This window comes from Oncorhynchus kisutch, linkage group LG22 (assembly GCF_002021735.2).
Source record: "Oncorhynchus kisutch isolate 150728-3 linkage group LG22, Okis_V2, whole genome shotgun sequence".
Taxonomy (NCBI): domain Eukaryota; kingdom Metazoa; phylum Chordata; class Actinopteri; order Salmoniformes; family Salmonidae; genus Oncorhynchus; species Oncorhynchus kisutch.
This window is the reverse complement of record NC_034195.2, coordinates 54,207,825-54,233,473: the sequence shown is the minus strand read 5'-3', so window position 1 is coordinate 54,233,473 and position 25,649 is coordinate 54,207,825. Positions and strand designations below refer to the sequence as shown.

At 44.6% G+C, this 25,649-nt stretch overlaps 2 protein-coding genes across 4 annotated transcripts in view; both read left to right on the top strand.

The window, feature by feature from the left end:
- The window catches only part of LOC109880183 (transcription factor 12-like), a 35,074-nt gene extending 33,075 nt beyond the window's left edge, over positions 1 to 1,999 (top strand). The window contains exon 8 of the mRNA XM_031801583.1: positions 38 to 1,999. The gene's annotated coding sequence lies outside the window, so the exon portion shown is untranslated. The remainder of the gene's footprint in view (positions 1 to 37) is intronic.
- Positions 2,000 to 2,526: 527 nt separating this feature from the next.
- Positions 2,527 to 25,649, top strand: part of LOC109880185 (cingulin-like protein 1) — a 30,219-nt gene continuing 7,096 nt past the window's right edge. For all 3 annotated transcript variants that reach the window (XR_004204820.1, XR_004204821.1, XM_031801529.1), the window contains exons 1-17: positions 2,527 to 2,648; positions 5,384 to 7,165; positions 8,848 to 8,963; positions 10,085 to 10,190; positions 10,336 to 10,431; positions 10,651 to 10,799; positions 11,057 to 11,201; positions 14,400 to 14,612; positions 14,728 to 14,835; positions 15,385 to 15,483; positions 15,620 to 15,724; positions 16,681 to 16,833; positions 17,453 to 17,623; positions 18,260 to 18,412; positions 19,907 to 19,996; positions 23,354 to 23,437; positions 23,565 to 23,689. Coding sequence is in view for 1 of the 3 variants with exons in the window: in XM_031801529.1 (XP_031657389.1) it covers positions 5,495 to 7,165; positions 8,848 to 8,963; positions 10,085 to 10,190; positions 10,336 to 10,431; positions 10,651 to 10,799; positions 11,057 to 11,201; positions 14,400 to 14,612; positions 14,728 to 14,835; positions 15,385 to 15,483; positions 15,620 to 15,724; positions 16,681 to 16,833; positions 17,453 to 17,623; positions 18,260 to 18,412; positions 19,907 to 19,996; positions 23,354 to 23,437; positions 23,565 to 23,689 (3,584 nt within the window). In the remaining 2 variants the exon portion in view is untranslated. The remainder of the gene's footprint in view (positions 2,649 to 5,383; positions 7,166 to 8,847; positions 8,964 to 10,084; positions 10,191 to 10,335; positions 10,432 to 10,650; positions 10,800 to 11,056; positions 11,202 to 14,399; positions 14,613 to 14,727; positions 14,836 to 15,384; positions 15,484 to 15,619; positions 15,725 to 16,680; positions 16,834 to 17,452; positions 17,624 to 18,259; positions 18,413 to 19,906; positions 19,997 to 23,353; positions 23,438 to 23,564; positions 23,690 to 25,649) is intronic.

The following is a 25,649-nucleotide window of genomic DNA, read 5'->3' as shown; positions in this document are numbered from 1 at the left end:
AAGTTAAATAATCTATTCTTTCTTTCTACATATGAAGTGTTGAGGAGGATCATCCTGAGACGGGTAAAGACCATCCAAGACTATCCAAGACCATCCATGACCATCCAAGACCATCAAAGACCATCAAAGACTATCCTATGACATCCAAGACCATCCAAGACCATCCAATACCATCCAAGACCATCCAAGACCATCCATGACCATCCAAGACCATCCAAGACCATCAAAGACCATCAAAGACTATCCTATGATATCCAAGACCATCCAAGACCATCCATGACCCTCCAAGACCATCCAAGACCATCCAAGACCATCCAAGACCATCCAAGGACATCCAAGACCATCCAAGACCATCCATGACCATCCAAGACCATCAAAGACCATCAAAGACTATCCTATGACATCCAAGACCATCCAAGACCATCCAATACCATCCAAGACCATCCAAGACCATCCATGACCATCCAAGACCATCCAAGACCATCAAAGACCATCAAAGACTATTCTATGATATCCAAGACCATCCAAGACCATCCATGACCATCCAAGACCATCCAAGACCATCCAAGGCCATCCAAGACCATCCAAGACCATCCAAGGACATCCAAGACCATCCAAGACCATCCATGACCATCCAAGACCATCAAAGACCATCAAAGACTATCCTATGACATCCAAGACCATCCAAGACCATCCAAGACCATCCAAGACCATCCAAGACCATCCAAGACCATCAAAGACTATCCTATGACATCCAAGACCATCGAAGACCATCCATGACCCTCCAAGACCATCCAAGACCATCCAAGGCCATCCAAGACCATCCAAGACCATCCATCCAAGACCACCCAAGGACATCCAAGACCATCCAAGACCATCCATCCAAGACCATCCAAGACTATCCAAGACCATCCAAGTCCATCCAAGGACATTCAATTGTTTCTCTGTAAAGTAAGCTACGAGACTGTAAAGTAAGCTAAGCTATGAGACCAAGAGACAGAAAAAGTGTTACAGCAGCTCAATAGTCACGATAGGGACATTTCCTGAACCTCCTGTTGGAATTTGACCTGTGCCTAAACTTATAACTTGTTACTGACAAATGCATTTTAACCAGCAAATGTTTTGTATGTTTTATAATTCGTTGTACAGTGAAGAAGAAAAAAGGTAACTCTTTTTTTTGGGGTAATAATTCAATGTTTAATTAATATTTTTATTATATTCTCCTATGTCAGTATTCGACCTCTTAGGGTGGTACAAGCTTAGCTGTACACTCATGTGTGCGCTTGGCCAAGTCAGATATTTTGTGTTTTTTGTTTAGGCTATAAATGGAATAAAATACTTAATTGTTCAGAGTTTTTATTCATAATATTGATTACTTTTTAATAGCTTTTTATTGTTTATATTTTCTACAATTACTAATAAGTAAATATCTGAATTACAGAGCTTTAATTTTAAACTAAGTATGTGTTTCTTCAGAAGACAGCGTAAATATTTATCTTTAATTCCCTGAGCAATCCATGATTTCTGTATATTGGGGAGATTTCCAGCTTCCTTAGTCCGATTGCCCACTCTCTCTTTGGGCTTCCGGACTCTGGGTTGCCCACTCTCTCTTGGGCCTTTGGGTTACCAGGTGCCGGTGGTAGTTTTCAGCCTGGTACCCACCTTCCTTAGTCCGATTGCCCACTCTATTTTGGGGCTCTCAGACTCTGGGTTGCCCACTCTCTCTTGGGCCTTTGGGTTACCAGGTACCGGTGGTACTTTTCAGCCTGGTACCCACCTTCCTTAGTCCGATTGCCCACTCTCTCTTTGGGCTTCCGGACTCTGGACTCTGGACTCTGTATATGGGGAGAGTTCCAGAACGGGGGATGTCTTTGTAAAAACCTTCCAGTTATTTACAGTTATGTTGTATGTCATCTTCAGTAAATGTTAACCATTATATTAATAGTAATGTGTACAGAAGTTCTGCTCATATAATGAAATAAATGTTTGTTTTTTTAGATATCAGAAGTATTTCTTATTTCTCCCTTTAAAAAAGTATCAGACAAGACATATAGTATGTATTATTCAAGGTGGTAATGATGATGATGAGGATGAGGAACACCTGCGCAATTTGCTGAATTAAAAAAAAAAAATTATTATTCATTTTTTTATTAACAAATATCAACAAAAATGCAAAAACAAGTATACATAGAAACTATTAACATTGCCAGGAATCCCAAACAAACAAACCATATTCATTATTAATACAACACGTTTGAATTGGCTTTTTGTTTTTCATTTGAGTTAAAGTAGTGCCATATTGTTTAAATTATTTTATAAAATGGGGGGGGGGGAAAAAGTTCGGTTTTGATTTAGACCATTTGCATTTGTGAATATGAAAAGTACCTAATATAATTAGCAGTTGAATTAAATATACTACATCTTTATCAATGTCAGAATTTCTGAAATAAATTATTATATCAAAACCTTTTAATTGTACAACCTGCAATTTGTTGAATAGCTGGACAGATCCGCTGGAGGGAACGCGTAGGGATACTGTGTGGAATGGGGAGGGAGAATCCGGACTTCCCATACAGTAACTCCCACAAGAGACTGTCACTTCAGCCAGCGCATGTTGCACTACTAACAGAAGAACTACGCCAATTTAGGTAAGTCCATTAAACGGATTTGCTCACAGGAACACTTTTCTGAACTGTCTAGCTAGCTGTTACTTGAACCAATTGAACAGTTAAGTGCTTTATGATGTGATTCTAGTTTTTGGCATTGCCTGGTTGGCTATCTTATCGTTCAAGAACATCGATTGATCCGCTAGTAAAGGTGGCGTTTCATTATCCGCTGGTAAAATTGCATAGAGGATTACTCATGCATCTATCCTTTGTCTTTAATTACAATCGTACACATAGAGTCAGATAAAGTGCTTATGAAGGAGAGAGTATTTTGTTATTGGTCCTATTTATTTTCCTTTAAAGATGTGTACACCTATTTTATACTGTAACAAGTAGAGTTTTTATCGCTTTGGTGTCATTTTCACAAGCACGTAGTACATTTTCATAGCTCTTTTGTGCAAAACTCAAAATAGATGATCACAAAGGAAGTTGTTTTAAAAACCAAGCACTTTTCCATCAAATGTTATCAGTGTTTTATCTAGAAATACTGTACATGCTTCACAGTGCAATACATGTTCATATTAAGCGCTCGCCTTTCATACATATTCATATTAAGTACTCGCCTTTCATACATATTCATATTAAGTACTCGCCTTTCATACATATTCATATTAAGTACTCGCCTTTCATACATATTCATAGCTCACGTTACTTTTGATATGATCCTCTTCTCTTTTGTTATTTAGAGACATTTTTACTATGACTTAATCCGAGTGCTCTTAATTGATGATCACTTAAACGTTTGGTAAACCTACTTGTGGGTAATACCGCAATTTACGTTGCAGACACTTTTATCCAAAGTGACAACAGTCCACACATTTTGGTATGCGACCCCAGTGAGAATCGAACACACAACTGCTTGTGCCATGTTCTTAGGAACTGAGCCACACAAGACCAACTACAATACTATAATATAATGCAAGTCAAAGATGAATGATTGCCATCCCAATTAATGTACCACAGTACTTCAGTTCATGGAGGAGACATGCAATGATTTCAATTGAGACCTATGTCAGGCTTGGATTCGCCATGCCCCAAAAAAAAAGGTGTATTCCTCTATTGCATGAACAATGAGTATATTTACAGTGATGTGGATGAGAACCTGTGGCCAAATGCTCCAGACAGGCTTGACGCAAACTAGTGCCTGCTAAACATTTAGATTTCTTTCATTGGAATACATTGTGAAATATGTCTTCAATGATCATACCTTTTCGAACATTTCATGTTCAGTCAATTGTAATGGGTAGTGCAAGTGTATTGCCTAATGTGTAATATACTGTCATTTACAGTACTGCAGCATATTACATTCAAAGGGCAAAAAAAAAAATGTATCTTAAAAGTTTTTGCTGATAGTTAAAATAACTAAAGAGAGGATATAACTCATTATATTTCACAGTAAGCGTTTATTTTTAAGGCCATGATTGCGTGGTGAAAGGTTTTTGAATGTAAGACTGGCTGCGTTACACGTCTTACCAGTTTGGAGTTTAGAAAATGGGGCGCATACAGTATGTGAAAACACTACCAAAGAGTTTAAACTACTGGAATACGGTAACAAAGTTACTTGCTGTAAAACACTACGAAAGAGATGGAACTACATGAATACGGTAACAGTTTTACCTGCTGTAAAACACTACCAAAGAGATGGAACTACTGGAATACGGTAACAGTTACCTGCTGTAAAACACTACCAAAGAGATGGAGCTACTGGAATACGGTAACAGTTACCTGCTGTAAAACACTACCAAAGAGATGGAGCTACTGGAATACGGTAACAGTTACCTGCTGTAAAACACTACCAAAGAGATGGAGCTACTGGAATACGGTAACAGTTACCTGCTGTAAAACACTACCAAAGAGATGGAGCTACTGGAATACGGTAACAGTTACCTGCTGTAAAACACTACCAAAGAGATGGAGCTACTGGAATACGGTAACAGTTACCTGCTGTAAAACACTACCAAAGAGATGGAGCTACTGGAATACGGTAACAGTTACCTGCTGTAAAACACTACCAAAGAGATGGAGCTACTGGAATACGGTAACAGTTACCTGCTGTAAAACACTACCAAAGAGATGGAGCTACTGGAATACGGTAACAGTTACCTGCAATATATTTCAATGCTGAGCTTTTACATGTTGATTATTTCAACAACAATACACATTGTTCTAAAACAAACATGTGTGTGTCTTTGTTTCCGTCCACAACTGATTTTCCCTCAAGTGCCATCTCATCACATCATCAACTGTGGATGAAAACTGTGTGTGTGTGTGTGTGTGTGTGTGTGTGTGTGTGTGTGTGTGTGTGTGTGTGTGTGTGTGTGTGTATATGATGACAACCTGGTTGGAACGACCACGGACCGTGGTAGTCGTCATGCAGCGCTTTGTGTCCTGTAAACAATAGTTACACTGTTAGCACACACTGAATAAACTGTTTTCTATTTCAATGTGCTGTTGATGGTGGTGTCGCTCTCTCTCTCTCTCTCTCTCTCTCTGTCTGTGGCTTGCTGGTTGGTGCAGCTGTTGGAGTTGTAATGTCATTGTTGCTAGTTGGGCCACATGACTTCTTCTCTGTTTTGTAAACAGTCGCCTGATGTATTTTTCCATGGGGTAAACTGTTGTAAAGACAGGGGGTGGTTATTGGAGCCTACGGGTTTAAGAGGAGACGAACCAACTAATAATCATCCGACCAAAGTCTTTTTTATTTGCTTCTTCTACAGCTGTGAATCTCTTCAGTTCTGAGGGAAAGTCCTCTTGTTCATTCAGGACTGGTGTGAACCCAGCCAACGCACAACGTTGTCTCAACGTTGTCTCTACGTTGACTCCCATAAATGGAGTCTCACAGAAACGGAGCGAGTGGCTCGTCTCCAGACTTCAGTAGAATACAACAGGGCTACAACATGCAGCAGCCTGGACCTGGTCCCAGAGGCGGTCCTCGTCCTCTGTCCTCAGACAGCAGCAGCACGTTCGGGGTGAGGATACAAGTCCAGGGGATTGAGGGTCATCCTTACGTTGTGTTGAACAACGGGGATAGCAGAGCAGCTCTGCCGTCTGGTGGCCTGGAGAGCTACAGTAGAAACTGGGACCACCAGGAAGAGTCTGTCAGCGCCCACAGCCAGTCTGATTACACCTCCATGGTGAATGATAGGCAATCTCCACTAGGAAGTCCCTATATGGAGCGATCTCCGTTAGGAAGTCCCTATATGGAACGATCTCCATTAGGAAGTCCCTATATGGAACGATCTCCATTAGGAAGTCCCTATATGGAGCGATCTCCGTTAGGAAGTCCCTATATGGAACGATCTCCGTTAGGAAGTCCCTATATGGAACGATCTCTGTTAGGAAGTCCGAATATGGAGCGCAGTATTCCCAACCATGCTCGTGGAGGTTCTCTGACTGAGGTTAGGGAGGGTAGGGAATCACAGAGGATGCTGGCGTCCACCGTGTCCATGTTCGACTTCCAGGATTCACACTTACAGCAGTTACAGAGGACCATGCCGACATCTAATATCGGGTTGAACTTCCAGAGACACCCAGAGCTGCTGAAACCCTACAACCCAGACTGGAACAGCCTCAGCCCCCTCAGCCCCCGCCTCTCCTCCAGTCGAAGACTCTCTGTTCCCCCCACTCAGACAACCTCTGTACCTAGGCCGGGACATCTCACCAGAGGTCTCCAGAGTGGAGCAGGAGCCGCCCTGACCCAGGGACCAGGGTCTAGATCCGGACCAGCCAGGATCCCTCTGCCTGCTGAGGGTATAGAGAGAGCTCCCACCCAGACCCAAGGCCCGGGCCCTGCCCCTGTCCCAGCTCCCACCCAGACCCAAGGCCCGGGCCCTGCCCCTGTCCCAGCTCCCGCCCAGACCCAAGGCCTGGGCCCTGTCCCAGCTCCCGCCCAGACCCAAGGCCTGGGCCCTGTCCCAGCTCCCACCCAGACCCAAGGCCCGGGCCCTGTCCCAGCTCCCACCCAGACCCAAGGCCCGGGCCCTGTCTCAGCCCCAGGTCCCCACCACCATTCTTTTACCACCTTACTAAGTCCCCCAAGCGAGGTTACCAACATCCCCAGGAGGTCCCCAAACGCAGTGGACACAGAACCCATCTCCTCCATAGGTAGCCTTATCAACCAGTTCGACAGCCCCCAGCAGATGGGCCGAGCTGGGCCTAGGAGAGGGAGGATAGCCCCAGACGACCGGAGGAGGTCACGCAGCGTGGACAGCAGGCGACAGTGTCACTCATACCCATTGGACCCCTCCAGCCCTGCCTCGGCCGTCAGAGGGACCAGGGGAGAGACTCCAGGGGGAGTCACCAGCGCTCCCGGGTCACCGAAGGGGAGAGGGGCCAACGGACCCTCCACTCTGATGTTTAATAAGCTCCAGTGGGAGAAAGAGGGGCCTAGCGTTGTGTCACCTAAAGCGGTGAAGGTACGGTACAGAGTGGAGAAGACCTCCCTGAGCAGATCCAGATCTCTCAACCACACACAGGAGGAGTCAAAGAGAGAAACTCAGGTAAATTGGTTTTAATAGTGTATATATAGTTTAGTTTATTTATTTTGATTTAACCTTTATTTAACCAGGAAGGGCTCATTTGAGAATTGAAATCAGTAGAATACAACAGGGCTTTTTCAAGAGCGTCCTGGCCAAGATAGGCAGCACCAAGTCATTACACAAATTACAGACAGACAACATGAAAAACTACAAGTCATCTATTAAAAAAAATAGAATTCACAAGAGTATAAACAAAATCCTAAAACAGCGCAGAGTACATAAAAGCCCTTTTACCAAATTCAGTTCGGACATTTGGAACAGTTGGCAGGGGAAAAAGTCCTGCGAACGAAGAGAGAAAGCTTTTGTAAGAGACGAGGCACAACAATAAATAACAATCATCAGCATAAAAGTAAAGTTGCGCATTTTGCACATTTTATATTATAGTGCTACAGTAGTATGTGTATATCATAGTACTACTACAGTAGTAGGTGTATATTGTAGTACTACTACAGTAGTAGGTGTATAGTACTACTACAGTAGTATGTGTATAGTACTACTACAATAGTATGTGTATAGTACTACTACAATAGTATGTGTATAGTACTACTACAGTAGTATGTGTATATTATAGTACTACTCCAGTAGTAGGTGTATATTATAGTACTACTCCAGTAGTAGGTGTATATTATAGTACTACTCCAGTAGTAGGTGTATATTATAGTACTACTCCAGTAGTATGTGTATATCATAGTACTACTACAGTAGTAGTAGTAGTATGTGTATAGTACTACTACAATAGTATGTGTATATTATAGTACTACTACAGTAGTAGGTGTATATTATAGTACTACTACAGTAGTAGGTGTATATTATTGTACTACTACAGTAGTATGTGTATATTATTGTACTACTACAGTAGTATGTGTATATTATAGTACTACTACAGTAGTAGGTGTATAGTACTACTACAGTAGTAGGTGTATAGTACTACTACAGTAGTATGTGTATAGTACTACTACAGTAGTATGTGTATATTATAGTACTACTACAGTAGTAGGTGTATAGTACTACTACAGTAGTAGGTGTATATTATTGTACTACTACAATAGTAGGTGTATATTATAGTACTACTCCAGTAGTAGGTGTATATTATAGTACTACAGTAGTAGGTGTATATCATAGTAGTACAGTAGTAGGTGTATATTATAGTACTACTCCAGTAGTAGGTGTATATCATAGTACTACTACAGTAGTAGGTGTATATTATAGTAGAAAATATATATGTTGTATTGTTACATATACTGGATAGGTGTAGTGAAATGTGTGTTTTAAAAAAAAACATTTTTTTAATAGAAAAATATATATATTATAGTATTATAATAATTATAATATATGACAGTATATTGAAAACACTAATTTCATATAATTATATAATATATAATAATAATATAATATATATCATCATAATAATTATATAATTATATAATAATTATAATATATTATAGTATATTGAAAATACTAATTTCAGCTCTGAGTATTTTTAGTTTGTTACAGAATATATTCTACTGTAGTTCAGAGAAATGCAGATGATAAAATACTCTTCAAGTAACTGGAATATTCGTTTTTTAAAATAAATGTAAATAAATAAATAAATAAACACTGCCCATCTGCGTCTTCACCTTGATATTGTGTTGTGTTACCAGGTCATCACTCCAGATCTTTTGAAAGGTCAGAGGGGTCTGCAGCAGCTCTCCACTGAACCACAACGACCAAATGAAGACGCCACTAAACAGATACTGTTCACTTACCTCAATGATGGGTAAATTTACACTTGGAATATCTCAACCACGATTCGTTTCATGATTCTCTACTCGTTTAATCTTGAGCTGTGACAGAACCTCTAGCAAGATGCCAGCGAGACTGAGGGTCGGCATCAATTCTGATCCCATTCCATTTCGGAAAATTTCAATTTTCAGTTCACATTTGAATGACATGTATTCTGATCCCAAGTGACTATTACACATTTCTCATATTTTGCCTGTAATGATATAACGGAGAGAATGTGAACAAGATCTGTTACATTCTGGTAAAGGATTGCTGTTACAGCACACACACACACACACACACACACACACACACACACACACACACACACACCAGTTCAGGAATGCAGGGTATGATGAACACATTTCCACAGTGCCAACAGTAGAATATCACTTTCATCTCCTCACCAGTAACACAAACTGGCAGAAATGTTGAATACTTTGAAGACACAACCCCCCCCCCAAAAAAAACAATTTGATATACCACGCTGAAATGATGAACATCAGACAGATCTATTCCTGAAAGAATATGAGGAATCCTGGAAATTGAGGCTCTGTTAGGCACTGTGTGTGTAGCACAAGCAAAATCAATTATAGCCTTAATTATCTTACACACAGTATCTATATGCCTGGTATGTTGTTCTGTATGGTAGTTATATGACTGGTATGTAGTTCCCTACTGTAGTTATATCACTGTGGTATGTAGTTCCCTACTGTAGTTATATCACTGTGGTATGTAGTTCCCTACTGTAGTTATATCACTGTGGTATGTAGTTCCCTACTGTAGTTATATCACTGTGGTATGTAGTTCCCTACTGTAGTTATATCACTGTGGTATGTAGTTCCCTACTGTAGTTATATCACTGTGGTATGTAGTTCCCTACTGTAGTTATATCACTGTGGTATGTAGTTCCCTACTGTAGTTATATCACTGTGGTATGTAGTTCCCTACTGTAGTTATATCACTGTGGTATGTAGTTCCCTACTGTAGTTATATCACTGTGGTATGTAGTTCCCTACTGTAGTTATATCACTGTGGTATGTAGTTCCCTACTGTAGTTATATCACTGTGGTATGCCGGTGAACTCCGTGTGATTGGTTTTTGTTATTCCCTCAGGACCACTGATTTATCCTCCACCACTCAGAAGAAGGTGAACCTGGTGTTTGACAGAATCAACCAACTGAAGTGGAAGACTGCAGAGAACGTGGAAGACGAGATCAGGGTGAGGCTCGTTTGGGATGACTTGTCTCAGATGGTTCTGTCCACCCTGAAACATACACATTGTCAAAGTAGCCCATGTCTGTAACAATGTGTGTGTGAACTGGAAGGGTTTCTAGTGTGTGTGTGTGTCCGTCCCAACCTTGCAGGATTGTGCTGCTGAGACCAAGGCGCTACAGCAGGAAGGAGCAGAACTGGAGAGAGAGGTGGCAAAGCTGAAGACACAGTTGGAGCATAAGACCAAGGTATAGTAGTACCACCGGGGTCGTTTTCATTAGGGAAAGTCAAGGACAATGGTGTATTTAATCAAAATAAGTGATTCTTATGAGTGTTTCTGTTTATAACCATTTTTCTTCTGTTTGGTGGCTAATGAACATAACCGATGTAAACGTTGTAATTCACATCATACTGTGGAAATCCTTCTTGGCTAAATGATAACATTGGGGACTCGGTGTGTCCTGTAGAATGGTAGAGCGCTAGCGGAGGCATGTGAGAGGGCTCAGACGGACGTGAAGACTGTTCAGGAGGAACTGGACAGGAGACGGGAGGAACTCTCCACGCAACGGGATAGGCTGGCTGGGATGGAGGCGGAGCTTGAAGTTGTCATAGACGAGTAAGGCCCAATCCTAAATGGACCCCCGGCAAGACCTTACACCTTATGTGGAGATTTTGAGAGGATCTCTGAACCTGTCGTTGTGAATTGTGAAATGGCCTCTTGAAGAACAATTTCTGATTTCTCTGGTCTGGTGCTCTCTGGTTTCTCAGGCTTGTGTTACTAGTGCAGGTCAGAATGTCAGGTGGTCTGTATATTTCCGTTCATGTTTCAGCCTAGTGACCTTTTTCTCAAGACCAAAGGTGTATGTTCCTCAGGCTAGTCAAGGTGAAGGCAGAGAGAGAACGTGGCCGTACAGAGAGGACGGTCCTCCAGCAGCAGCTGTCTGATATGCATGATGAACTGGACCAGGCCAAGAACACAACACAGGCAGAAAGCACAGAGAAACAGCTCCTTCTGAAGGTAAGGAACAGCGCGTGAGAGAACTTGGTTCATTCTTATTCTTCCACATTATTTTGAATTCAGAATATTCCCATTGACCCCCCCCCCTTTTGTACACTGCTGCTACTCGCTGTTTATTATCTATGCATAGTCACTTCACCCCCACCTACATGTACATATTACCCCCCCCAGCACACTGACTCAGTTCCGGTGCCCCCTGTATATAGCCTCCACATTGACTCTGTACCGGTACCCCCTGTATATAGCCTCCACATTGACTCTGTACCGGTGCCCCCTGTATATAGCCTCCACACTGACTCAGTTCCGGTGCCCCCTGTATATAGCCTCCACACTGACTCAGTTCCGGTGCCCCATGTATATAGCCTCCACACTGACTCTGTACCGGTACCCCCCCTGTATATAGCCTCCACGTTGACTCTGTACCGGTACCCCCTGTATATAGCCTCCACACTGACTCTGTACCGGAACCCCCTGTAAATAGCCTCCACATTGACTCTACCGTAATACCCTGTATATAGCCTCCACATTGACTCTGTACCAGTACCCCCTGTATATAGCCTCCACATTGACTCTGTACCGGTGCCCCCTGTATATAGCCTCCACATTGACTCTGTACCAGTACCCCCTGTATATAGCCTCCACATTGACTCTGTACCGGTGCCCCCTGTATATAGCCTCCACATTGACTCTGTACCGTAATACCCTGTAAATAGCCTCCACATTGACTCTGTACCGGTACCCCCTGTATATAGTCTCCACACTGACTCTGTACCGTAATACCCTGTATATAGCCTCCACATTGACTCTGTACCGGTGCCCCCTGTATATAGCCTCCACATTGACTCTGTACCAGTACCCCCTGTATATAGCCTCCACATTGACTCTGTACCGGTGCCCCCTGTATATAGCCTCCACATTGACTCTGTACCGTAATACCCTGTAAATAGCCTCCACATTGACTCTGTACCGGTACCCCCTGTATATAGTCTCCACACTGACTCTGTACCGTAATACCCTGTATATAGCCTCCACATTGACTCTGTACCGTAATACCCTGTATATAGCCACCATATTGACTCTGTACCGGTACCCCTGTATATAGCCTCCACATTGACTCTGTACCGTAACACCCTGTATATAGCCTCCACATTGACTCTGTACTGTAATACCCTGTATATAGCCTCCACATTGACTCTGTACTGTAATACCCTGTATATAGCCTCCACATTGACTCTGTACCGGTACCCCCTGTATATAGCCTCCACATTGACTCTGTACCGGTACCCCCTGTATATAGCCTCCACATTGACTCTGTACCGGTACCCCCTGTATATAGCCTCCACATTGACTCAGTACCGGTGCCCCCTGTATATAGCCTCCACATTGACTCTGTACCGTAATACCCTGTAAATAGCCTCCACATTGACTCTGTACCGGTACCCCCTGTATATAGTCTCCACACTGACTCTGTACCGTAATACCCTGTATATAGCCTCCACATTGACTCTGTACCGGTGCCCCCTGTATATAGCCTCCACATTGACTCTGTACCAGTACCCCCTGTATATAGCCTCCACATTGACTCTGTACCGGTGCCCCCTGTATATAGCCTCCACATTGACTCTGTACCGTAATACCCTGTAAATAGCCTCCACATTGACTCTGTACCGGTACCCCCTGTATATAGTCTCCACACTGACTCTGTACCGTAATACCCTGTATATAGCCTCCACATTGACTCTGTACCGTAATACCCTGTATATAGCCACCATATTGACTCTGTACCGGTACCCCTGTATATAGCCTCCACATTGACTCTGTACCGTAACACCCTGTATATAGCCTCCACATTGACTCTGTACTGTAATACCCTGTATATAGCCTCCACATTGACTCTGTACTGTAATACCCTGTATATAGCCTCCACATTGACTCTGTACCGGTACCCCCTGTATATAGCCTCCACATTGACTCTGTACCGGTACCCCCTGTATATAGCCTCCACATTGACTCTGTACCGGTACCCCCTGTATATAGCCTCCACATTGACTCTGTACCGGTACCCCCTGTATATAGCCTCCACATTGACTCTGTACCGGTACCCCCTGTATATAGCCTCCACATTGACTCTGTACCGTAATACCCTGTATATAGTCTCCACATTGACTCTGTACCGGTACCCCCTGTATATAGCCTCCACATTGACTCAGTACCGGTACCCCCTGTATATAGCCTCCACATTGACTCAGTACCGGTACCCCCTGTATATAGTCTCCACACTGACTCTGTACCGGTACCCCCTGTATATAGCCTCCACATTGACTCTGTACCGGTACACCCTGTATATAGTCTCCACACTGACTCTGTACCGGTACCCCCTGTATATAGCCTCCACATTGACTCAGTACCGGTACCCCCTGTATATAGCCTCCACATTGACTCTGTACCGGTACCCCCTGTATATAGCCTCCACATTGACTCAGTACCGGTACCCCCTGTATATAGCCTCCACATTGACTCTGTACCGGTACCCCCTGTATATAGCCTCCACATTGACTCAGTACCGGTACACCCTGTATAAAGCCTCGTTATTGTTATTCTTATTGTGTTACTTTTTATTATTACTTTTTATTTTTGTCTATTTGGTAAATATTTACTTAACCAACAGTGCAGTTCAAGAAGAGTTAAAAGGCTTGTAAGTAAAGCATTTCACGGGTAAGGGCTACACTTGTTGTATTCGTCGCATGTGATAAATAAAGTTTGATTTGATTTGTATAGACCATATAGAGTGTGTATGTTCTTACACATATTAGAAGTGTATTTTCTACTTTTGAAGAGAGGAAGAAGGTGGTCACTTTATTGTCACAAGGAAACGGTAAAGAATATTCCGTTTTGTTCCGACCCCCTCCGAGACACAAGCACATTTTTCTTTTTATATTTTTACCTTTATTTAACTAGGCAAGTCAGTTAAGAACAAATTCTTATTTTCAATGATGGCCTAGGAACTGCCTTGTCAGCTCGGGGATTTGAACTTGCAACCTTCCGGTTACTAGTCCAACGCTCTAACCACTAGGCTACCCTGCCGCCCCGGGGTGGTAAAAACCTAGGCTCGCTATTCGGATGGCTTTGAAGCACAGATTTCAAGTCAGAACTAGATGGATTCTAAAAGTTGACCGAGTGGATGTGTCTGTTTTTTAGGATCTGGCCCAGCTGCGGTTGGACTTCCAGGAGCTCATTCAGGTGCAGGAGGAGCAGGAGGAGGTGCTACACTGGAGGGAGAGGGAGCTGACCGCCCTGAAGGGAGCGCTGAAGGAGGAAGTGGAGAGTCATGACAAGGAGCTGGGCATTATGAAGGAGGTGTACGACAAGGAGGTGCAGAAGCTCCAAGAGGAGGTGGAGGAGGTGAAAGAGGTAAATGATGAGTTGAGTTGAATTGAATATCCCAGTAGCTCAATAGCATAACTTAATGTTCCACTCAACATATTGTATCTTGTGTGTGTTCTAACTGCCTATGTCTCCCTGTCAGAGTAACACAGTCCTGGGCCAGGAGAAGAGGGAGGTGGAGGAGGAGAGAGGGGAGGCCCGGGGCCAGGTGAAGGAGCGGATCCAGGAGAGAGAGGAGCTTAAGGGACAGGTACTGGGGCATTATATACTACAGCACCCATAATGCTGTACTACAGCACCCATAATGCTGTACTACAGCACCCATAATGCTGTACTACAGCACCCATAATGTTGTAATACAGCACCCATAATGTTGTAATACAATAACCATAATTCTGTACTACAGCACCCATAATGCTGTACTACTGTACCCATAATGCTGTACTACTGTACCCATAATGATGTAATACTATACCCATAATGATGTAATACAGTACCCATAATGATGTAATACAGCACCCATAATGCTGTACTACAGAACCCACAATGCTGTACTACAGTACCCATAATGATGTAATGATGTAATACAATACCCATAATGCTGTACTACAGTACCCGTAGGATACTATGATACTAGACGTTAATATTGTGCGACTGCTATTACACTGGTAGCTTAAGGTAAGGAACATAATCATACTAAATGGTGAGGCACCGACTTCAGTAAATATAATACGTTTTGCTCTGAGACCAGGTTGTCCTGAAGCTAACATAATTGTGTCCCATCTCTACACTAACCCAGGTAGAGGAGCTGGAGAGCAAGGTGGACCAGCTCAACCTCGTCATCAAGGAGTCCAAAACTCTACAGAGACAGCTGGTGAAATGCGTAGAGCAACTCAAGGTGAGGTAGAGGAAGGAAGGGAGGAAGGAAGGGAGCACCTGGAGGGAAATATAGACTCTCGATGATGTAGAACATTCTACAAAATGCATCATAAACTGAGTTTTTAGATAAATGAATAATAAATGTGTTTCCACAGCGAGAGAAGCAGCAGGTGGAGGGAACGCTAGCGGAGGTGAAGGAGAAGGAAGAGGAGATCAGCCAGGCAAACAAAGACCAACTAATAAAGCTGGAGAATGTACAGGTCAGCAAAAAATGCTTGAAATACATATGATAATAATAATAATGATAATAATGATAATAATACATATATAATAATGCGTAATATGATAATAATAATAATATATTAATAATAATAATATGATAATGATGATAATAATAATAATAATAATAATATAATAATATATTAATAATAATAATAATATGATAATAATAATAATAATAATAATAATATAATATATTAATAATAATAATAATAATAATATGATAATAATACATATATAATAATGCGTAATATGATAATAATAATAATAATATATTAATAATAATAATATGATAATAATAATATAATATATTAATAATAATAATAATAATAATATGATAATAATAATAATAATAATAATAATATAATATATTAATAATAATAATAATAATAATATGATAATAATAATAATAATAATATAATAATATAATAATAATAATAATAATATGATAATAATAATAATAATAATATAATAATATGATAATAATAATAATAATATGATAATAATAATAATATGATAATAATAATAATATATTAATAATATAATAATAATAATAATATAATAATAATAATAATGATAATAACAAGAATAATACATATATAATAATGCATAATATGATAATGATAATATTATAATAATTATAATAATAAGAATATAATAATAATAATGTTAATAACAATAATGATGATAATGATGATAATAATGATAATGATGATAATAATGATAATGATAATAATAATGATGATATAATAATAATAATGAAATATACATAGTAGATTTGTTGTTAGATTCCGACTTTTATACAGGTAAACAACTCTTTTAAAAAAAACAATATTTCCAACTTGGACAACCTGTAGTTGTAGCAGTTATATGTATTCTCCTTAGTTTCACCACACACTAACACAGTCCTTTTGTTTGGGGTGCTTCCCTCTCACAGAGCGAGTTGACCCAGCTGAACCACCACCACAGGGAGGCGAAGGAGAGGCTGAAGGAGGAGAGGAGGAGAACAGAGGAGCTGAGGAGGATGAAGAGTGATCTGGAGGAGGAGAGGAGACTGCAGAACAGCACTGTGGAGAAACTGCAGAGGGAGGTGAGAGGGAGGGATGGGTAGAGGAGGGAGGGATGGGTAGAGGAGGGAGGTGATCTGGATGAGGAGAGGAGACAAGAACAGCACTGTGGAGAAACGGCAGAGGGAGGGAGGTGAGAGGGGGAGGTGAGAGAGAGGGGAGAACAGTGTGTTTCTATGAAGAGGACCAGTATTTTCTTGTCTCCACGCTTGAGTGCTGCTGGGTTTAGAAGTTATGATACTCATGAATTACACTAGAGTTCTCACCAGTGCAAATGATAGGCGTTGCATGAACAACATCATCTATCATAGGGGGGAAATGTTCAATGAACTCCATTCAGTCTGTTTTACTCCTTCCACTCGCTGTCTCTCTCTCTCTCTCTCCCTTCTCTTCTCTCTCCCTTCTCTCTCTCTCTCTCCCTTCTCTTTCTCTCTCTCCCTTCTCTTTCTCTCTCTCCCTTCTCTCTCCCTCTTTTTCTCTCTCTCCCTTCTCTTTCTCTCCCTTCTCTTTCTCTCTCTCCCTTCTCTTTCTCTCTCTCCCTTCTCTTTCTCTCTCTCTCTCCCTTCTCTCTCTCTCTCTCCCTTCTCGCTCTCTCCCTTCTCTCTCGCTCTCTCCTTCGCTCTCTCTCTCGCTCTGCTCCAGATGAGTGTTAAGGTGGAGGAGTGTGAGGTGTTCACTGAGCAGCTCCAGCTGCAGGTTGATGAAGTCAGAAAGAAGAGCCACACAGAGCTGACTGAGCTCCAACAACAGCTGCAGGAAAAGGGACTGGACCTGGAGAAATCACAACAGAATACCAGAAAACTCCAGGAAGAGGTGTGGTGGGACATTTTCCTGTATTGAGTCACCGATGGATGGATCACAGTCTGATTATACTCTCTCTGTTTCTCTCTTTCTTTCTCTGCCCCTCTTTCTCTTACTCTCTTTCTACCGCTCTCTCTTTATCTATATCTCTTTCTATCTCTCTCTCTTTCTTTCTCCCTCTCTCTCTTTATTTCTATCTCTCTCTCTCTCTCATGCTTCAGAGAGAAGGAACTGAGCATTGATTCTAGAGTTGAAAGGTTTATCAGGAGAGGAGACCGTGATGTAAAATGAAAGCTATTGAGATGAAAGCTATTGAGATGAAAGCTATTGAGATGAAAGCTATTGAGATGAAAGCTATTGAGATGAAAGCTATTGAGATGAAAGCTATTGAACAGTTATTTCATGTTTAATATGTTATGTGTGCGTTAGCTTAGCATATAGCATTCCCTACCTGGACTTGGCTCTGTCTGGGCTATGAACCAGGCTCCTCCATGTCTCCAACACACGCGACTAACCCGCTTGACAACGTACGAGCCGATTTGAGCTATAGAAAACAAGTCCTATTTGATAACTCCATTGGCGACATTTCAAGCTAACTAGTTCGTAACTCCGTTACGTGTGTGTGTGTGTGTGTGTTTGTTCGATCAGCTACTTACCCTGGAGCAGGGTCTGGAGCGGGGTCGTAGGGAGTGGGAGCAGGCCCAGCAGAGAGGCAGACAACTGGAGAGGAAGGTGGAGGAACTGGAGGAGAGGAACGCTCATGCCCAGGAGGACCACGCCCGACAGGTCAAACTCATTGAGGTACTGTTATTGTGTGTGTGTGTGTGTGGAGGAGAGGCACACACAACCAAACTATAAATAACGTACCTTACACGCGTCTGAGATGCATATAAAAAATATTGCATATGATATGGACCTCTTGCGATATGGTTCTATTGCGATATGGATCTCTTGCGATATGGATCTCTTGCGATATGGTTCTATTGCGATATGGATCTCTTGCGATATGGTTTTCTTGCGATATGGATCTGTGCAGACCTGTTACACATCCATCATAGTAGCAGGACCAGTTCTGGAAAGGATTGTGTAAAAATAAACTGTCAGTACGGTTTGATTTTACTGTGTTGTACCACAACCCCCTCATCTGGTTTTAACACCCATCCTCAGAGCATCCCCCCCCCACCGTACCCTCAGGGCATCCCCCCCCCACCGTACCCTCAGGGCATCCCCCCCCGTACCCTCAGGGCATCTCCCCCCCCCCCCCGTACCCTCAGGGCATCCCCCCCCGGTACCCTCAGGGCATCCCCCCGTACCCTAAGCGCATTCCCCCCCCCGTACCCTAAGCGCATTCCCCCCCCCCCGTACCCTCAGGGCATTTCCCCCCCCCCCCCATACCCTCAGGGCATTCCCCCCCCCGTACCCTAAGGGCATTCCCCCCTCCTGTTCCCTCAGGGCATCCCCCCCTGTACCCTCAGGGCATCCCCCCCTGTACCCTCCCCCATACCCTAAGGGCATGTCCCCCCGTACCCTAAGGGCATTTCCCCCCCGTACCCTAAGGGCATCCCCCCCCCCCGTACCCTAAGGGCATCCCCCCCCCCCGTACCCTAAGGGCACCCCCCCCCCCCCCCGTACCCTCAGGGCATCCCCCCCCCCCCCCCCCGTACCCTAAGGGCATCCCCCCCCCCCCGTACCCTCAGGGCATCCCCCCCCGTTCCCTAAGGGCAACCCCCCCCCGTTCCCTCAGGGCATTCCCCCCCCCCCCCCCCCGCCTGTACTGCAAGACCAAATACAATGTTGGATTGGATGTTTCCAACTCTGACTCGTTGACATGTTTACCTCTTCAAATCCCACTGTTTCCACCTGCATGTCCTTGTAGAGATGAGGGGAGTGGAAAAGCTTGGCAGTTGCTGATTTACCACGGAGACTTACCGATAACTGCTGTTTGTGTTGCTGATGGCAAAACATGTTGTCACCTGCACCAGTGGCAGGTAGAATCCACAGACCAGTCTATACAAGTCATGTATAGAAAACAACACTAAATGGTTGTAAGATATGTCTTGACAGTGTTATTATTTAACTAGGCACGTCTGTTAAGAACAAATTCTTATTTACAATGACAGCCTAAGAATAGTGGGTTAACTGCCTTGTTCAGGGGGCAGAACGACAGATTTTTACCTTGTCAGCTCAGGGGATTCGATCTAGCAACCTTTCCGGGTCACTGGCCCAACGCTCTATCCACTAGGATACCTGCCGTCCCCATATTACACAGGTTATATATCCTGTTTCCTATTTCAGGGTCAGATGAGCCAACTGGAGCAGGATCTGCAGGATGAGAGGAGCAGTACAGATCTCCTGATGAACAGAGTGGATCAAGGAAAACAACAGGCCAGTACTCAGAAACACACACAGACAGCCACAGACACACAGACACCCACAGAGACACACACACACCCACAGAGACACACACACACACACACACAGAGACACACACCCACAGAGACACACACACACACACACAGACACACACACACACACAGACACACACACACACACACAACACAGAGACACACACACACACACAGAGACACACACACACACACAGAGAGACACACACACACACAGAGACACACACACACACACAGAGACACACACACACACACACAGACACACACACACAGAGACACACACACACACACACACACACAGAGACACACACACCCACACACACAGAGACACACACACAACACACACACACACACACAGAGACACACACACACACACACACACACCACACACACACACACACACAGAGACACACACACACACACACACACACAGAGAGACACACACACACACACACAGAGACACACACACACATAGAGACACACACACACACACACACAGAGACACACACACACACACACACACACACACACACACAGAGACACACAGAGACACACAGAGACACACACAGAGACACACAGAGACACACACAGACACACACAGAGACACACACACACACACAGAGACACACACAGAGACACACAGAGACACACAGATACACACACACACACACAGAGACACACACACACACAGAGACACACACAGAGACACACACACACACACACACACAGAGACACACACACACACACACACACAGAGACACACAATAGATGGTACCCAATCAGGGGCCTTCCCTCGCTAACGGCAGACATGAACCCATTTAAAAAAAATCTGTATCACATTTAGGTCTGAGTTCTCAGATGTCTTCCTCTTCCAACAGTGAAAGTTGCTGAAATGAGAGGAAGGTCAGACTGAGATCCTTTGTTTCCAGTATTACAATCCTTCTGTCAACAACTGCCTCCCAACACACTTGTTTATGTGAAACGCTGATGCAGCTATAAATGCATTGTGTGTGTTTGTGTGGGTGTGTATGGGTGTGTATGTATAGGTGTGTATGTGGTGGGTGTGTATGGGTGTGTATGTATGGGTGTGTATGTATGGGTGTGTATGTATGGGTGTGTATGTATGGGTGTGTATGTATGGGTGTGTATGTATGGGTGTGTATGTATGGGTGTGTATGTATGGGTGTGTATGTATGGGTGTGTATGTATGGGTGTGTATGTATAGGTGTGTATGTATGGGTGTGTATGTATGGGTGTGTATGTATGGGTGTGTATGTATAGGTGTGTATGTATGGGTGTGTATGTATGGGTGTGTATGTATAGGTGTGTATGTATAGGTGTGTATGTATGGGTGTGTATGTATAGGTGTGTATGTATGGGTGTGTATGTATAGGTGTGTATGTATAGGTGTGTATGTATGGGTGTGTATGTATAGGTGTGTATGTATGGGTGTGTATGTATGGGTGTGTATGTATAGGTGTGTATGTATAGGTGTGTATGTATAGGTGTGTATGTATAGGTGTGTATGTATGGGTGTGTATGTATGGGTGTGTATGTATGGGTGTGTATGTATGGGTGTGTATGTATGGGTGTGTATGTATGGGTGTGTATGTATGGGTGTGTATGTATAGGTGTGTATGTATGGGTGTGTATGCTGGTAAAGTAGGCCAGACTAATTAAAACACAACATGAATCTGTTACCGTCCCTTTACTGTTTTTTTAACCTTTATTTAACTAGGCAAGTCAGTTAAGAACAAATTCTTATTTTCTAGGAACAGTGGGTTAACTGCCTGTTCAGGGGCAGAACGATAGATTTGTACCTTGTCAGTTCAGGGATTTGAACTTGCAACCTTTCGGTTACTAGTCCAATGCTCTAACCACTAGGCTACCCTGCCACCCCTTTACACTCCCTTTACAGTCCCTTTACACTCCCTTTACTGTCCCTTTACACTCCTGTTACACTCCTTTTACACTCACTTTATTGTCACTTTACTGTCCCTTTATACTCCCTTTACAGCCCCTTTACTGTCCCTTTACCATCCCTTTACCATCCCTTTACACTCCCTTTACACTCCCTTTACTGTCCCTTTACACTCCCTTTACTGTAACTTTACACTCATTTTACACTACCTTTACTGTCCCTTTACAGTCCCTTTACTTTCCCTTTACTGTCCCTTTACACTCCCTTTACTGTCCCTTTACACTTAACACTCCCTTTATACTCCCTTTACTGTCCCTTTACACCTCCGTTACTGTCCCTTTACACTCCCTTTACTGTCCCTTTACACTCCCTTTACACTCCTTTACTGTCCCTTTACACTCCCTTTACTGTCCCTTTACTGTCCCTCTACACTCCCTTTACACTCCCTTACTGTCCCTTTACACTCCCGTTACACTCCTTTTACACTCACTTTATTGTCCCTTTACACTCCCTTTACTGTAACTTTACACTCACTTTACACTCCCTTTACTGTCCCTTTACACTCCCTTTACTTTCCCTTTACTGTCCCTTTACACTCCCTTTACACTCCCTTACTGTCCCTTTACTGTCCCTTTACACTCCCTTTACTGTCCCTTTACACTCCCTTTACTGTCCCTTTACACACCCTTTACACTCCCTTTACTGTCCCTTTACACTCCCTTTACTGTCCCTTTACACTCCCTTTACTGTCCCTTTACACTCCCTTTACTGTCCCTTTACACTCCCTTTACACTCCCTTACTGTCCCTTTACACTCCCTTTACTGTCCCTTTACACTCCCTCTACACTCCCTTTACACTCCCTTTACTGTCCCTTTACACTCCCTTTACTGTCCCTTTACACTCCCTCTACACTCCCTTTACACTCCCTTTACTGTCCCTTTACACTCCCTTTACTGTCCCTCTACACTCCCTTTACACTCCCTTTACTGTCCCTTTACTGTCCCTCTACACTCCCTTTACACTCCATTTACACTCCCTTACACTCCCTTTACTGTCCCTTTACACTCCCTTACTGTCCCTTTACACTCCCTTTACACTACCTTTCAGTAGAGTCCTCCTCTCGGCTGGGTTCACTGACTGTCAGTAGAGTCCTCCTCTCGGCCGGGGCCTCTGTCTAACTGTCAGTAGAGTCCTCCTCTCGGCCGGGGTCACTGACTAACTGTCAGTAGAGTCCTCTCTCGGCCGGGGTCACTGACTGTCAGTAGAGAATAGTCTTTTGGGATCCTGCTCACTTGCTGTCTGATCTAGAATGAAATACAAACAGACAGACCAGACATCATGTCCATAATAGTTTCATAATGTCTTCTGCAGTGTGTAGTGGAGGCCTATTCATGTCTCTTTCTCTCTGCTGATAGATGGAGCTGATAAGAGGTGAGCTGCTGCAGGAGAGAGCAGTCAAACAGGACCTGGAGTGTGACAAGATCACTCTGGAGAGACAGGTAAACTTTTAACCCTGTGACATCACCAATCTCTCTACAGTCGATGATTGAACCTGCCATGATGATGACCCAGTGCTTCCTGACCCTCTTATACATGTCATGCTCACCCGGTATTGTTCTCTTCCAGAATAAGGACCTGAAGAGTAGGGTGTCTCATCTAGAGGGCTCTCAGAGGTCCAATCAGGATGTTGTGGTTTCCAGACTGGAGGGAAGGATCCAGGAGCTGGAGGGGAGGCTGGAGGGAGAGGAGAGGTGAGATGGAGGGGAGAGGAGAGATGATGAGGAGGGGAGAGGAGAGGTGATGAGGAGGGGAGAGGAGAGATGATGAGAGGTGGAGGGGAGAGTAGATGAGTTGTGGGGGAGAGCTGAGGCTGCAGGGAGAGGAGGTGTGGAGGTGGAGAGGAGATGAGAGGTGGAGGTGGAGAGGGGATGAGAGGTGGAGGTGGAGAGGGGATGAGAGGTGGAGGTGGAGAGGGGATGAGAGGTGGAGGTGGAGGTGGAGAGGGGATGAGAGGTGGAGAGGGGATGAGAGGTGGAGAGGGGATGAGAGGTGGAGAGGGGATGAGAGGTGGAGGGGAGAGGAGATGAGAGGTGGAGGTGGAGAGGAGAGGAGAGGTGGAGAGGAGATGAGAGGTGGAGGGGAGAGGAGATGAGAGGTGGAGGGGAGAGGAGATGAGAGGTGGAGATGAGAGGTGGAGGTGGAGAGGGGATGAGAGGTGGAGAGGAGAGGAGATGAGAGGTGGAGGGGAGATGAGAGGTGGAGGGGAGATGAGAGGTGGAGGGGAGATGAGAGGTGGAGGGGAGATGAGAGGTGGAGGGGAGAGGAGATGAGAGGTGGAGGTGGAGAGGAGAGGTGGAGATGAGAGGTGGAGAGGGGATGAGAGGTGGAGGTGGAGAGGAGAGGAGATGAGAGGTGGAGGGGAGAGGAGATGAGAGGTGGAGGGGAGAGGAGATGAGAGGTGGAGATGAGAGGTGGAGGTGGAGAGGGGATGAGAGGTGGAGGTGGAGAGGAGAGGAGATGAGAGGTGGAGAGGAGAGGAGATGAGAGGTGGAGGGGAGAGGAGATGAGAGGTGGAGATGAGAGGTGGGGGTGGAGAGGGGATGAGAGGTGGAGGGGATGAGAGGTGGAGGTGGAGAGGGGATGAGAGGTGGAGGTGGAGAGGGGATGAGAGGTGGAGAGGGGATGAGAGGTGGAGGTGGAGAGGGGATGAGAGGTGGAGGTGGAGAGGAGAGGGGATGAGAGGTGGAGGTGGAGAGGAGAGGGGATGAGAGGTGGAGGTGGAGAGGGGATGAGAGGTGGAGAGGGAGAGGGGATGAGAGGTGGAGGTGGAGAGGGGATGAGAGGTGGAGAGGAGAGGAGATGAGAGGTGGGGGGGAGCTGAGGCTGCAGGGAGACGTGAGGTGGAGAGGAGATGAGTTGTGGGGGAGAGCTGAGGCTGCAGGGAGAGGAGGGGAGATGAGAGAGGAGATGAGAGGTGGAGGGGAGAGGAGATGAGATGAGAGGTGGAGAGGAGATGAGAGGTGGAGGGGAGAGGAGAGGAGATGTGGAGGGGAGAGGAGAGGAGAGGAGAGGTGGAGGGGAGAGGAGATGAGAGGTGGAGGGGAGAGGAGATGAGAGGTGGAGGGGAGAGGAGAGGAGATGAGAGGTGGAGGTGGAGGTGGAGAGGAGAGGAGAGGTGGAGATGAGAGGTGGAGGTGGAGAGGGGATGAAAGGTGGAGGTGGAGAGGAGAGGAGATGAGAGGTGGAGGGGAGAGGAGATGAGAGGTGGAGATGAGAGGTGGAGGTGGAGAGGGGATGAGAGGTGGAGGTGGAGGTGGAGAGGGGATGAGAGGTGGAGGTGGAGAGGAGAGGAGATGAGAGGTGGAGAGGAGAGGAGAGAGAGGTGGAGGGGAGAGGAGATGAGAGGTGGAGATGAGAGGTGGAGGTGGAGAGGGGATGAGAGGTGGAGGGGATGAGAGGTGGAGGTGGAGAGGGGATGAGAGGTGGAGGTGGAGAGGGGATTGAGAGGTGGAGAGGGGATGAGAGGGTGGAGGTGGAGAGGGGATGAGAGGTGGAGAGGGGATGAGAGGTGGAGGGTGGAGAGGGATGAGAGGTGGGAGAGGGAGAGGGGATGAGAGGTGGAGAGGGATGAGAGGTGGAGAGGAGAGGAGATGAGAGGTGGAGGGGAGAGGAGGTGGAGGGGAGAGGAGGTGGAGGGGAGAGGAGGTGGGG